Genomic DNA, 15,682 nt, shown 5'->3' on the forward strand with positions numbered 1-15,682 from the left:
CCATAATTAATATATGTTTAATCATTCAAATATTACCAAACACACATAGAGACCTAGTTAAGAGACACACCTTTGATTAGTACATCCTAGAATACTAGATCTAATATGTAACCCCCTTTGTTATAGATCTTTTTCCATAAACTACCAATTGAAAACAATAACTCTCTCTAAATTTAGATCTAGACAGAATTTGTTTAGATTTAAATTCCCTTATTTAATTATTGAACAAAACTAGTTGTACTCCTTCCTGTCAGATCTAGACTGATCTTCTTCATATTCGAACACAATACTGAAAAATAGATCAAGAATGGTAAATCGATAAAGAAATTAGCAAAAAAAGATAATTTAGCCACAATAGTGATAAGAAGAAAATAAATGAAGAAAAATAAGAAAGGAAAAAAGAAGAGAAAAGATCGATAGTGGCGGCGATGAAAGGGTGGCGCAAAAACAGAATGATGATGATACCAAAGCAGGCTATGATAGTGAAATAAAAAGAAAGAAATGGTTGAGAGGGGAGGAGATGAGCGATGGTAAAAGAAGAAAGAAAAGAAAGAAGGGGTAATAGTGACAGTGGTGCAAGGGGAAAAAACAAAAGAAATGCGAAAAAAATAGGAGGAGAAGGTAAAAGAGGGGGCGACACAAGTAGGAGGAAAGAAAATATGAGATGAGAGAAAAGACAGTCAAGAGGAAATTAGGGTTTTGGAGAAGTTAGAATGGCAACAATGTAACACCCCTAACTCGTGTTCGTCGATGAAACAGATTATAGAGCGTTATCGAGATCTTTCAAAACACTTTCAGATATTTCATGTAAATTACTATTCATTAACCGAGATCATTTCAAACGTCCCTTAATTGGACCATCAAAGCCCAACACGAGCATTAGAATCGAGTCGGGACTTAATAGGGAGCTCTAAGAACTTTTCATGACATTTCAAAAAATTTCCAAGGTATAGGGCTCACACGCCCGTGTGGGGTCCAAGGGACACTGTAACAGTCTAATTTTAGTGAAATCAAAATAGTGGTTTTGGGACCACAAATCCGAGTCCGAGAAATGAAATTATTTAAATTTCATAAAATGATAGGTATTATGATAGGAATATTGCATGAAAATTTTTATAGAAAAATTTTATCAATTATGTGTTTAATTGCAAAAAGGACTGAACTGAATAAAATGTTAAAGTTGTTTACTAATAGCTATAGGGATTATATAGCTAGAGAATTCAAAATGTGAGGCCCTTATATGGAAATTAGGCTATTGATGAAAAACATGTAGATATTTTTAGTGACTCATCCATGGAAAATTGAAAAGATGTAAGGACAAAATTAGAAAGTGAATAAATTAATATATGATAAAAGATTAAATAGAATTCAACTTATTTTATATCATCATCTTCTCCATAAAATATATAGAAACCCTAGAAGAGAGAAAGGAAATTTCTCAAGCTTGAATTGGTAAGTTCTATGTCCAGTTTTTAGTGATTTTTATATTTTTGAGATCGGAAAAGATTAATCTCTTTATTTGGGGGATTAAATTTAAAAGAAATTAAAGTTTAGAAAATTACCCATGGATGAATATGCTGTAAATTGAAAGTTTTTGATAGAAAATGAAAGATTATTGATAGATAAACCACTTTTACAAAGTGATTTTTAGTGAAAGCATGCGTAGGGACTAAATTGAAAAGTAGTGAAATTGTTGGAAAAATTCTGAAATTTATGAAATACAAATGCTGTAAAAGTTATGTTGGAATTTTGAATAAGCTTGGAATAAGGAGTAAATTGCATGAATTTCAATTTTCGAGCCTAGAGACGAAATTGGAATTAATTAAAAGTTTAGGAGCAAAATGATACTTTTGCCTAAAATTTGAAATAGGCTTGATTGAATGTAAAAATCATAGAATTGATGATTAAATTTATTTATATAGATCCGGAAGTGTTGAACAACGAAAAAGATGGAGGGAAAGAAAAAGTTTTGGATTAGTAGATACGATCAATTGTCAAGGTAAGTTCGTATAACTAAATTAAGCATGTAAATGTGTTGAATTGATTGTTGAATTATGTGCATCATGATTTGTAATTGGTATGTACATGTAATAAACCAATGTTGATTTGTGATTTACATGTAAATAATGAAATATTGCATGAATCCATTTGAATATTGATTTCCGATTGGACAGGTGATTACCGTGTATATGAAATCCTGCATATGTTGTAGTAAAGGTTGTTCCGAAAGGATAATATTTTGATCTCATTATGAAAAGGAATGTAAACCAAAAGGGTAATACTTCAAAAGGATTTGTGTACCCAAATGGTACAACTTGAAAAGGTTATGTACACTTTGTGTGTACACTTAGAAATGTTAGGTATACTTTGTGTATACCATATGAAAAGGAAAGGTATACTTTGTGTGTACCACTTGGAAAGGAATGTACACCTCAAGTGTACAACGGGAAAGGAAAGGTCCATCGGAAATTCAATAATTCAACGGTAATAACATACATAGTGATATAAAAAAAATGGCATGATAAGCTCATCTATGCATTTTATTATTTTTGGAAACTAATCAATAGGTTAAATGATTGTGTATAGGCTTTATTTGCTAATTGACTAAGTTAATGGACATATTACTTAATGTATGAATTACTTGATGAACATGAATGGTAAGTGTATTTTGGTTATATAAACTTACTAAGCATTAATGCTTACTAGGTTTATTTTTTTGTTTTATAGTGCTCAAAGCTCGTGAAGATTGGAATTGGGTCGGAGCTATCATCACACTATCAATCCCTTTATTTTGGTAAAAATGATAAATCTATTTTGTTATAATGGCATGTATAAGCTTTTGTAGTCAAATAACAACTTAATATTTTGGTTTGTAATCAAGTCATTAGAGTGACTAGTGGAGCATGTTTGATATTGGTATGTTATGGATTAATATAACAACATGTTGTTTTGAATGTTAGAAATTTGTTGAATTGGTTGGTATATTGTAATGTCCCCTAACCCTATACCGTCACTGGAACAGGGTTACGAGACATTACCTTACCAGTCAGTACAGTCCAATTCCGGTCATTAATTAAAATAAATATTCACACACATCCTAGTTTTAAGATGTCATCCCTTTAATGGGCCCTCGCGGTCCAATATGAACAGTAAATTTCAAAATTCATACTACATACCGTTGCTAACCATAATTTACTCATTTCATCAATACTTCTACAACCTAAATGACTCTCCTTAAACATCCTGGGTACATGCTACTATCAATACTCAACATACTTTACCTTAATGAATTCGGGATCGTCCTGGGATGCTGATTCAACGTACTATCTTTACTTAACCTGCGCACGGAAACAAACCGTACGCTGAGTATGGTATACTCAGTGGTATTTCTAAAATCTGAACATTTAATAATATAACAAATACTTAATATCATAATAACAATTACAATTATGCAATTATTTATTCATAGATAAATTTCAACTACTTACCATATAAATTTTATACAAATCATATAATAAACACAATAACATAATTGTTCAATTCTTAACTAAATCCATTATTATTTACTCCATTCTTTCACTTACTACTCGGTATAGCTTTCCTTAATTTACTCACAATTCAATATCATTAAACTATATTCAACTATACACTTATCAATCATATTCCATTTTAATTCATTTCAATAACAGTCAATTTCATTTATATCATATCAACTTACTATCCCTGATAGCTTTCAGTATATACATACAATTCATATATCTCAAATCACATTTCAATCCATCAAGTGGCATCATATATCATCAATTCGAACTCCAATCATTTCATGAACCTTTGGTTCATATTTTCAATTTCATATCTAAATTTTCAAATCTCAATTTAATTTCTCGTTTCATTTCAATAGCTTGATCAATCAAATTTATTCGATTTATCTTTCACTTATTTACCCCTATTAACAAACCCGGACTTTGACGGATATACGGATTCCAACCTAAACACACCAGTACGGCACATTGTGCCTAAAACGGTACATAGTACCTGATCAGTATATGACACATAAAGTGCCTAAAACGACACAGGAGGTGCCTGATACGACACACGAGGTGCCTGAAATACGACACATAAAGTGCCTGATCAGTAAAGCCGGCAAATCCCGTACACTTCTAGATCCTAGAGCATGCCAATTATATCCGACTCAGCCCGACTAGTTAATAGGGTATTTCATTCACTTTCTCAATTTAATAATTCTTTCATCAATATACCATTCTGATAATCACATATATTCACCCATTTTCACAATTCATACAATTTCATTCAATTCAACAATATATTTCAATTATTCACATTAATTCATAATTCAATACAATTCAATTCACTTTTCAATATCAAATATTCAAATATCACAATCTTATATATTCATATCAATTTCCTCATATTTCCAATCAATATATTTTTCAATATAATATTCATTCAATATTCAAATTTCTACATAAATCATATATATTATATAATTCAATCAATATAAATTCAATCAAAATAATTTCAATCAATATAAATTCAATAAATTCATCACATACCAAAATCAATCCATTCCAATTATAAAACATCATAATTCTAACACTAACAATTGCCATATGTATATAATTATAACAAATAATAACTAAGTTCGGATTATAGAAATACAAACCGTAATTTTCGAGCTAACTCCCATTGACTTTGTCTTGTCCTTTCTTAGCCGAGATTTCTGGTACCACATTGACTACGAAATTAATACAATTCATAATCATTAATACATTACGAATTCATATCTTGAGATACAGAATTCTAAATTAAGATCCGCTAATTTTTTCTGAAACTAGACTCACAAATCTTCTTACAATAAAATTTTCAGAATTTTTGGTTTAGCCATTAAGTACAGTTTATTCTTTAAATTCACCCCTATTCTGCTATCTGACAATTTCGTCCCTTCTTCACTAAAAATTAATTATCTCACAGTGCAGAACTCGGATAATATTCCCGTTGATTTCTCCTGAAAATAGACTCATTAGGAATTCTAAACATATAACTTTAAACCTCTAATTATTTTTCTTCAATTTTTGGTGATTTTTCAAACTTAGACTACTGCTGTTGTCCAAAATAGTCTTAGTACAAAATGTTGATTTACTTTAATTTCAATTTAATTCTAACTAAATTCACTTACTTTTCTATCTTAATTCATACTTTATTTCTACTCAAATTTTAACCAAACTTAGACATAATTATCTATTTTTCATCATAAAACCATAATTTCGAAATTCTTTCAATTTAGTCCTTAAAGCATAAAACTTATGAATCACTTTACAATTCAATCCTTATATCATTTCTAACTGGAATTTCTATCAATTTAGCCCTTAATTCATCATTTTATTTAACATGGACAATATCTAGAAATCTAATAACTTTTAAAATATCAACTTAATTTCATCAAAATCTTGTTCCAAAGCTTCTAAAACATCAAAATTAAGTAAAAATGGCTAAATTGACTTACCAATTAAAGTTTAAAGCTTCAAAACATTGATTTTCCCTTTTCTCCCTTTCTTTCTTTCTTTCCTTTCTTTCTCCCCTGTTCTTCTCTGTTTCGTTTGCCTTCATTCTGTTTCTTATGTTTCTTTACTTATTTATATAATATAATATATAATATAATATACTATAATATAATAATAATATCATATAATTTCTTATATTTTAAGTAATTATTTAGTTGTATTACAAGTGTATGTATTTAATTTATTACACATGTATTTATAATTACCATACAATTGTTAAAATAATATTATAATATCATTAATATAAATTACAATATAATAAAATAAATATATAGTCTTATTAAATAATACATTCATGAAAAAAAATCTAAGATTTTTATCCACATTTGCCGCCTCATTTATGGGACTTGGTATATTTACCTATTTGGTCCCTTTAACTTTTCTTTAATTTATAATTAAACTTTCACACTCAATTCAATTTAATCATTTTCACTAATTACTCTTAATTAAGCTAATTTTACTTAATTAAAGTCTAATTAACCACTCAATTGACTTCGTAAATATTTTTAATAAATATTTACGAATCCATTTTTTAGAAACGGAGACCCGAAAATACACTTTTTCGATAATGGTAAAATTCGGGTCGTTACATATATACTTATAAATTTTGGTACAGGAAAATGATTAAGTTTGGGGTGAGAAAAGTGGCCTAAAACGACCTAATTTCGTCCACATGGTTAGACACACGGGCGCGTGTCTAGGCCGTGTGTTACACACGGTAAGCCCACGGGTGTGTGAAATGACCGTGTGTCCCCTGCATCCTTAAATATGAAGTCAGGATAGTACACGGGCAAAAGACACGGCCGTGTGTTTTGATCGTGTGAAGGACACGGGTTTCAAGCATGGTCGTGTGTCAAAATCATGTGAAAATGGCGTAAAAATGATGAAAAATCAGTTTCCCACACGGCCTAGCCACATGGGTGTGTGCCCAAGCCATGTGCCCCTTTGTTGCTTAAGAAATTGCAAGTCAGAATTGCCCACGGGCTGGCCACACGGCCATGGGAGCCATACGGGCATGTGCCCCTAACTTTAAGGAAAGTTTTTTTTTTTAATTTTCTATAGTTACCGGTTTAGTTCCAAATCACTACTAAAGCATATATTGGACCCTGTAGGCCCATATTAGGGACTTTATGATGAAATTTGAAAATTTTTTATTTCGAATGCAAATTTATGACTCGGTTTTGTATAAATACTAATGTATAAGTCTGGTAATACCTCGTAACCCTATTCCGGTGACGGATACGGGTTAGGGGTGTTACAGACACACCCGTGCTATAGGCCATGTTCGACCCCATGTAACTTTCTTACTTGTGCACACAGCCATGCCACACGTCCGTGTGCTAGGTCATGTGGTTAATTAATTCATTTCGAAATTAGGTGCAGGTTTCACACGGGCAAGACACACGCCTGTGTTCTAGGCTGTGTTGCACACACAGATGAGACACACGCCCGTGTTTCTGCCCATGTGCTCAATTCTGAGCATTCTGTTTTTCTCGAATTTAAGGTGGAGGGGACACATGGCCTAACCACATACCCATGTATTAGGCCGTCTGTCACACACGGTCTAGACACACGACACACACCTGTGTGTCTGCCTGTATGGACAAAATAAAGCTATTTCTAGCTTCATTTCTCACCCAAAATCACACTAATAACCTGACTTAAATTCACATCCAAATACCAATCATTCCAAGCATTCAAGTTGAACAAACTCTATCATTCAACATGGCGTACCATTACATGCATACATGTTCATATTCTTGCCTTGGTTTAGTCCATATGATAGGCATAATTTGATCAACTACTTAACACATATGTAGCTACCATAGTATGACATTACAAATATATCAAAACAAACCATTACTAGCCATTCAATGGCTAGATAACAATCCTCATTTACATTTACATACCAATATGGCCAATATAACCTATACATGCCATTACAACCATAATTGATTTACCATATATACCAACATAGGCCGATGGATAGTGTGAGTGATCTTCGCCAAGTTTCCAATCCAACGAGCTTCCGATTTACTATAAAACAGGGAAATAAACTAAGTAAGCATAAAATGCTTAGTAAGTTCATATAACATGGTACTTAACTTACCATTCATTCTATTTTGAGGTAACTATGTAAGGCATATTCAATCAATTTTTCTTCAAGCCCTACACGTATCCTCATTGCCCTTGTTAGTCATATAATCCATAATAACATCACAAACATATATGGGCTCAACAACAATCAAGTTTCCATGCACATATACTTTCCACAACATGTATTTATTTAACATTTATAATTCATCTCTTATATTACAAGTATAATTTCATAATAGTTCATCTCGAGTTCAGATCATTTCATATTAGAATTTTACCCATATTACTCGGAATATCAAGGTCACGATTAGTACACTCAAGGTGTTCAGGTCTAGAATCAAGGATGTACATACTCATCAAATAAATTCCATGTACAATACCATCATTTCATATTTCCATACATCAATTATCACGTATCGTCATTTTCATGTATTTCAGGCTGATATGTGTAATAACTCATTTCTTATTCATATATTCTCATGTCAAGAACTTTTACCCGTTGAATTTATCTGAAATATTAATGGATACGCAGGTAGTACACTCGAGGTGTACGAATCAGAATCAGTCAATTCATGTCCAATGGTACCCATAGGGTACTATATCAGAGAGTACACTCAATAACATATGCTCGAGAGGACTCAATCAGGATTACCCGTCTGGGCTAAATCCTTTCTGTAATGAGATCAATAGTATTACTCGTCCGAGCTAAATCCCATAAGCAACAAATGTAGGACCTCATTCATTTCGGGAAAGTACATATCCATCAATTTCCATTTATTCAACCGAGACATTTTTTCAAGCATTATCAGGCAGGTGATTATTTCATACATCTATAACATTCATATAATTCAAATAAACACATTCCACATTCATTTCAAGCATAAAAGTAACATTTTTATCATTTATCATTTTTCGGGCATTATAGTTGATCGGGCTTTGTCAGATACAATTTCAATGTCACATATATATATATGATGCTTATACAATTCACAACGCAACATTTAATTCAAACATATAAACATACACAAATTAGTTATACGAACTTACCTCGACAATGTTCATGTACGTAAAATCTACTAATCCGACATTTTCCTCTTTCCTCATTCTAGCTCCGAATTTGGTCTATTCGGATCTATACGAGTAAATTTAACATCAATTTACCATATTTCACATTCAAATGGACTTAATTTTCATCCTAGGAAAAATTATCATTTTGCTCTTAACTTTTCCATAAATTTTCATTTCGTCCCTAGGCTCGGAAAATAAAATTTGTGCAATATACTCCCTATTCCAAGCCTAGCCAAAATCCCATTACAAAATTTACAGCACATGTATTCATAAAAATTTAGCATTTTTCATCAATTTCACAACTTTACATTTTAGTCCCTAAATCATGTTTTCATAAAAAATCACTTTGTAAAAGTTGTTTATCTATCAACAACCTTTCATTTTCTACTATAAATATCTAATTTTCAGCATATACATCCATGACCCATTTTCCATACTTTGATAACTTCTCAAATTGATCCCCCAAATAGATAAATTAAGCTATCACGGTTTCAAAAATATCAAAATTACTAAAAATGAGCCAAGGAAACTTACCCAATTTGGCCATGAAAGTTTCTTCTCTCTCTCCTAGGGTTTCCATGTATTATTTTGGGGAAGAAGATGAGAAAATAAGATGATATCTCTTTTATCATCTTTTAATTAATTAAATATTTTCACTTTCTAATTTAGTCCTTGCCCTTTTTCTAAATTTACATGGATAAGTCACCAAAATATCTACATACTTTTCTTTAATGGTCTAATTACCATATAAGGACCTCAAGTTTTGAATTCCATATCTATTTAATCTTTATAGCTACTAGAATTCAACTTTTACATTTTATCCGATTTGGTCCTTTTCGTAATTAAGCACATAATTGATAAAATTTTCTTTTCAAAATTTTCACATGACATTTCTAACATAATATGGACCATATAATAAAATAAAAATAAAATTTATTTTTGGCTCGAATTTGTGGTTCCGAAACCACTATTCCAATTTTACCGAAATTGGGCTGTTACAAACAAAGTAAGAATAAAAGAAAAATGAAAGAAAGGAAAAAGGAGAGGGGAACAATGAAAAGAAAGAATAGGACAAATTGAGTAAATTTAGGATCAACTCCTCCATCAGCTCCTTCATAAAAGGGGAGGCAATGGGGTTGACCACATGGGAGGGCCGAAATTCAACAAAAATGCAAGAGAGGGGACTCATACTCAAGTCACAAAGGTAACTACACTACTTAAACACTAGGCTAGAACACATTGTTTTTTAAACTCTTACAACATTTGTTTTTAAAATAGGGCTTGACACTTACTATGGCTTGAAGTGAAATTGCACAAAATAAAAATAATGTGAGGGAAAGGATTTGTACTTGGGTTTCAAGGTCAAATTCACTATCTCTTAATCATCAAAACAATAACTCATTTATTTAACAAACATACAAAGATAACCTTAAAAATCAAGGCGTGACCACTCTTAGTTCTCAAACTCGATTCTACTAACCAAATTTTTGGGATGTGATAAATATCATTCCCATAATGACCAAATCCTACTATGTTAAGTACCAATTATTCAATTTTATCTAATGCAAATCAATAAATAAATTCCAATTCCAATTAAAATTAAACTTAGCAAATTATGGAGATTTTGTTAAACTAAAACAATCAAAATTTTTAAGTTTCTCAACCAATTTTAAAGAATTAGAACTATAACTTTACCTAATCTAGTTAAGAAATTATCTCTCATATAGTTGTTCAATCTATATAATTATTAACCCATGATTTAGTAACATTAACTAGACCCTTCCAGTATCTAAGTTAACCATCCTTCCCTTCTGGCTATATTCCAATGCTAGGCAAGTTGAGTGAAGTAACTAAGAGCGAACCTATTGTGTTGATTATGGCCTCAAATATATTCTTATCTTATATGTAAATTAACTCCGTTCGTCTACACTACTAAATTTAATTTTAATCTATTTAGTCTAGATCTTAACCTAAATTTTCTCTTCCATGAAAAATTAGGGTTATCAAATTAATACAGCTTAGCAATCAGGAAAGCAAATTAAATAAGCACATAACTAAATAACTCTAACAACCTGATTTTGGGCCTAGTCAGAACAGTAGTTTCGGGACCATGAATCTGACGTAGTAAAACTTATTTTTATTATATTTTTAAGGTCTACAGTTTTATGGAATAATTTCGTGAAAATTTTGTTCAAAAATTTTGACGTTTGAGCACTCAATTTAACAAAAAGGACTGAATTGTAAAAAGTGAAAAAGTTGAGTTCTACATGCTAGAGGTGTCTAATTGTTATGAAATTTTAAATTAAAGGTCTTTAGAGGGTGATTAGACCATTTGTTAAGTTAGTGTACAAAAATGGACATGAGGCAAAAAAATTTTCATGTTTTAAGTTAGGGGCATTTTGGTCATTTGGCTAATAAATGAATTAAAAATCAAATTAAAATCCAAATTTTGTCCATCTTCTTCCCTTGGCCAAAATTATTAAGGGGGAGCCATAGCTAGGGTTTGTTCATCTTCCAAGCTCGATTGTAAGTCCATTCTAGCCCTATTTTTAATGATTTTTATGTTCTTGAGATCCTTGTAACCTAATCTAGCTATTTCAAGGACTAATTTGAAATAAAATCAAAGTATAAAATTTTAAACATGTAGAAAATGTATGTTAGATATAAGATAAACAACTTTTGTTGGGTGTTTTTTTGATGAAAATGTTAAAATGACCAATTTGTAAAAAAGTTATAAAATATGTGTAAAAGTGTGATTAAATGAAAAATGTGGGCTGTTATATGTGTAAAAGAGGTTAATCTATGCTTGGGAATCGAATAAATTGAATCTATTTCATTTTACGAGCCTAGGGACCAAAATATAAAAATGTCAAAGTTTAAGGGCAAAAATGTAATTTTTTCATAATGTGATTTTTGACTGAATTGAGTAATGTAAATAATAAATGAGTTAAATTTACTATTATAGATCAAGAAAAATGAGGTTCGGACCTAGATCGGGGGAATATAAGGTGTTTGATGAGTAGGTCGTATTTCTACTATTTTATACCGAGGTAAGTTCTTATGTAAATAATGCATTTTTATAATTATGTTTTAAATGCTTTACTATTGTACGAATTATGATTGACCATTAAGCATGTTCGACAAAGTTACGACAAGCGTGAAATCCTGGTTGAACCTTAGGAATAGATAGGATACAAATGTCATGACATTAGGGTTACTAAGACTACGTGTAAGACCATATTTGGGATATGGTATCAATAGGAGACTTTGTGTAAGACCATATCTGGGATATGGCATCTATGTGAGATTTCGTGTAAGACCATAGCTGGGCTATTGGCATCGATACGAGATCCCATGTAAGACCATATCTGGGATATAACATTGGTATGGTATAGTGTGTACGGAACTTTTGAGTATCTTTTAGTGTTCCAAGTGGTTCAACGGGAAATTTAACGAGTATGTCAAAGATGAATTGTATGTAAATCCAATTCGAGATGATTCAAGTATGTACGTAAAACTCATACGAAATAAGCTCATTATGTGATGAACCTCTATAAGGTTATTATTGAGTAAGTTGTGATTATAATATCTTAATAATGTTTATGTAAATTATCATCATGTTATTTGTATGTTAAATGTGTGTTTATGATGCCTATTATTTGCATGTGAACTTACTAAACTTTAAAGCTTACTCCTCTTTCTTTTCCCTTGTCTTATAGTGTCACCAAGCTAGCTCGGATCCGGGGATCGTCGTTGACTCCATCACACTATCAACTGATTTTTTGGGTACCAATGGTTTCAACATTTTAAGTTATGTCATGTATAGGGACTTGGTCATTTTGTTATGTGTCATAATTTTTTTGGCCAAATATGTTGGCTTAAGTTGGTTGATAATTCATTTTGTAAATGGCCATTGAAATTGGCTAATATTGGTTTAAGTATATATGCATATGATGATGTTTTCATGGATGTGGAAATTTGCATGGTTTAAGTTGATAAGTATGTGATGTTTGTATGTGATAAATGGTAGTGTTGACACCATTTTTTGGATGAAACGGGGTCGACTTGGATTTTGAAAAAAAGAATGAAAACGGGAGTCGCCACCAATCCTTTTTTTGATGAGGTGTGATCGGGTCACCTCAAAAAGTGGTTGTTTTTAATAAATGATTTAATTTTATTAAAGCAACGATTTTGGTCTACGAAATTCAGAAAAATGAGTTCGGGAGTCGGTTACGCACGAGGAAGGATTAGCACCCTCGATACGCCCAAAATTGGTACCTAGTTAATTAGTTAGTGTCTTAATGTCGAAAATTAAAAACTCGAAAAGAATTTTAAAAATATGATCCCTCCTTATATTGTGTTATTTTAAAAATACTCGAATAAATCAAAATGGAAAATGCCTCCTTATCTCGAAGTAACAAGATGTTACATCCAGTAAGTTAGGACACGACACCTTATGTTTTTGAGAGTAAACTTGCCTTTCATTTTCTTTATTTAAACCTCATTTATTTTAATTTTGAAAGGATATTCGATTACTTAGAGTCAACGAGAAAAATCGAAGCTCAGTAAGTTAGGGCACGATTTTCTCGAATTTTCTAAATACGGAATATTGCCTTTACTTTCGAAAAATCCTCATATCGAGAAAACCACGTGTCATATCCAATGCGTTAGGACACAACATATTGAAATCCCGATAATGAGTTTTTATTTATGTTTTTATTAAAGAGCATTCTCGAGCATTTAGATTCAACAGAAAATTAGAACCCAGCACGTTAGGGCCCAATTCTCTCGAAGATCCCAAGTATCGAGTATTGCCTTTATTTCCAAAATTTTCCTTTTTTACGAATTTGGGTAAAAATTGATGTGACGGAATAACAATTACGATAATGCGAGCAAAAATAATACGAGCAAAAATAACAAAAATAAATATATAAAAAAATCAATTATATACAATAACAAGTAAATAAACAAAATAAAAAAACGAAAACATTTTTTAAAAATAATAATGGACACATAAATAAATAAATAAACATAAAGTAAAACAATAATAATAATAAAGAAATGAATAAAATTATAAACATTTTAAAAATGTATGTATGAATTTTAAAAAATTTAAAATACAAAAAAAAAAACTATGTAGGTATATATATATAATGAAAATATGTATGTCTATACGTATATATATGTGTATGTATAAGAATTATAAAATATGAAAACATAATTACATATATATAAAGAACATGCGCATGTGTGTATATATATTACATAAAGACAAAAAAAGATATAAATATGTATATTATAAAAATAAAATAACGTAAGTGTGTACATACATTTATAAGTATATGAATTAAAATATGTAAATATATAAGTATATATATGCATGTAGAAAATACGAAATATAAAAATTTATATTTAAAATAAATAAAGAATATGTACATGTATATAAATTATAAAAAGAATATGTATGTGCATATATAATGACTTAAATCAAATAATACAAATAAAAAGAAAGATATTAGGTAAATAATAAATATATATATAACTTAAAATAAATAATAGAGGAACTCCCCTTTTCTAAAAAAAATAATTAAATGAACTAAAGGATGAAATTAAAATCAAATCAAAATCCGGGGGTCCAAACTGTAAATATATGAAATATGTGGTAAAGGGACTGAAATAAAAGGCGCCGAGGACATGGGGGACCTTTAGGGAGATATTCCCCATCCCAAAACGCAGTGAGAGTCTGCGCATGGTCCAAGGACCAGATTGAAACAGACGCCATATTTGCAGCCCAAATCTAAAAGAAATAAAGAGTTATATTGCACCTCCACGCAAGATGGAGGGACCAAATGTGAAAATTACCCATTAGGGCAAAGAGGCGCGGGTCCCTCCCTCAAATGGCGCCGCTTTAGCTTCTATAAACAACAAAAAAAAACAAAAAAAAACAAAAAAAAACAAAAAAACAAAAAAGTCCTCTCCTTTACTTTTAGAAAGAAAAAACAGAGAGCCAAGGGTCTCTCCCTTTCAGCCTTTCCAAATCCGGCCAACAAGGCCATTGCCATGCACCGTCGTGATCGCCTTGGACGGTGGCCGTCGCTGTGCATAGGGGCTACTTTGAGCCCCGTTTCAGATCCTGTTCAGAGGCCGAGCTTGCTTGGCCTGAATACCGAGAGAAAGAACCTTTTGGCCCCGCCTTTAGAGCCGATTTCGGCGACGGAGAGGGCTCCGACGACGCGGCCAAGGGCGCCCCAGGTATTTCTTTCCTCCTTTTATTTTCGTTTATCAAAAATAAAAAAAAACAATAATAAAAAAAATAAAGGTAAAAGAATATAGAAAGATTGAAAATAAAGAGAATCCTTAAAACTTTGTTTCTTTTTTTTTATTTCTCCAGATTTTCCAAGAGAAAAAAAAGCCCTTTTACAAGTCTTTCATTTTTGGCTTTATAGCCAATCTAAACAACTTCTTAATTTCTATTTTTTGTCTATTTGCCCTTCGTTTCTTTTGTTGTTGCGTGCCTTTTGTTGGCTTTGCAGGTGCCCGTGGCCGACAGTGGTGGCAGAGGCGTGCGAGTGGGCGTGGCAGACGAGGAAGTGGAGCGGCACACATGCGGCGCTTGGAGGCTAGGGTTTCCTTTGATAGCTGAAATTTTTTTTAAGTTTTGTGGGTTAGGGTTTTCCTAATTTTGGGCCAGATTTTGGGCTTGGGATTTTATTTTGGATTTTATTAATTGGGTTATTTGTTGGTATGGGCCCGGGCAAAAATGGGCTTTTACAGGTAGCATGTGAATGATGTGTGGATGTCTTGTTTGTGGCTGAATTGGTTGGATGTAATTGTTTGGATTGGTGTTATGTTTTGTTGTGTAGTTGTGTGCATGGAAGGGTGACAAAATGGCTTGGTAAATAGCCTTGTTTTTATCCACACGGGTAGACACATGT

The 15,682-nt window shown here is 31.5% G+C and overlaps 1 protein-coding gene across 1 annotated transcript; it reads left to right on the plus strand.

The window, feature by feature from the left end:
- Nucleotides 1–14,679: 14,679 nt before the first annotated feature.
- Nucleotides 14,680–15,467, plus strand: LOC107906048 (uncharacterized). Its single transcript, XM_016832896.1, has 2 exons — nt 14,680–14,999; nt 15,281–15,467. Exons 1-2 carry the CDS (start codon nt 14,808–14,810, stop codon nt 15,425–15,427), a joined length of 339 nt encoding a protein of 112 aa, XP_016688385.1. The 5' UTR covers nt 14,680–14,807; the 3' UTR covers nt 15,428–15,467.
- Nucleotides 15,468–15,682: the final 215 nt, after the last annotated feature.

The sequence above is a fragment of the Gossypium hirsutum genome, chromosome A13 (genome assembly GCF_007990345.1).
Source record: "Gossypium hirsutum isolate 1008001.06 chromosome A13, Gossypium_hirsutum_v2.1, whole genome shotgun sequence".
NCBI lineage: Eukaryota > Viridiplantae > Streptophyta > Magnoliopsida > Malvales > Malvaceae > Gossypium > Gossypium hirsutum.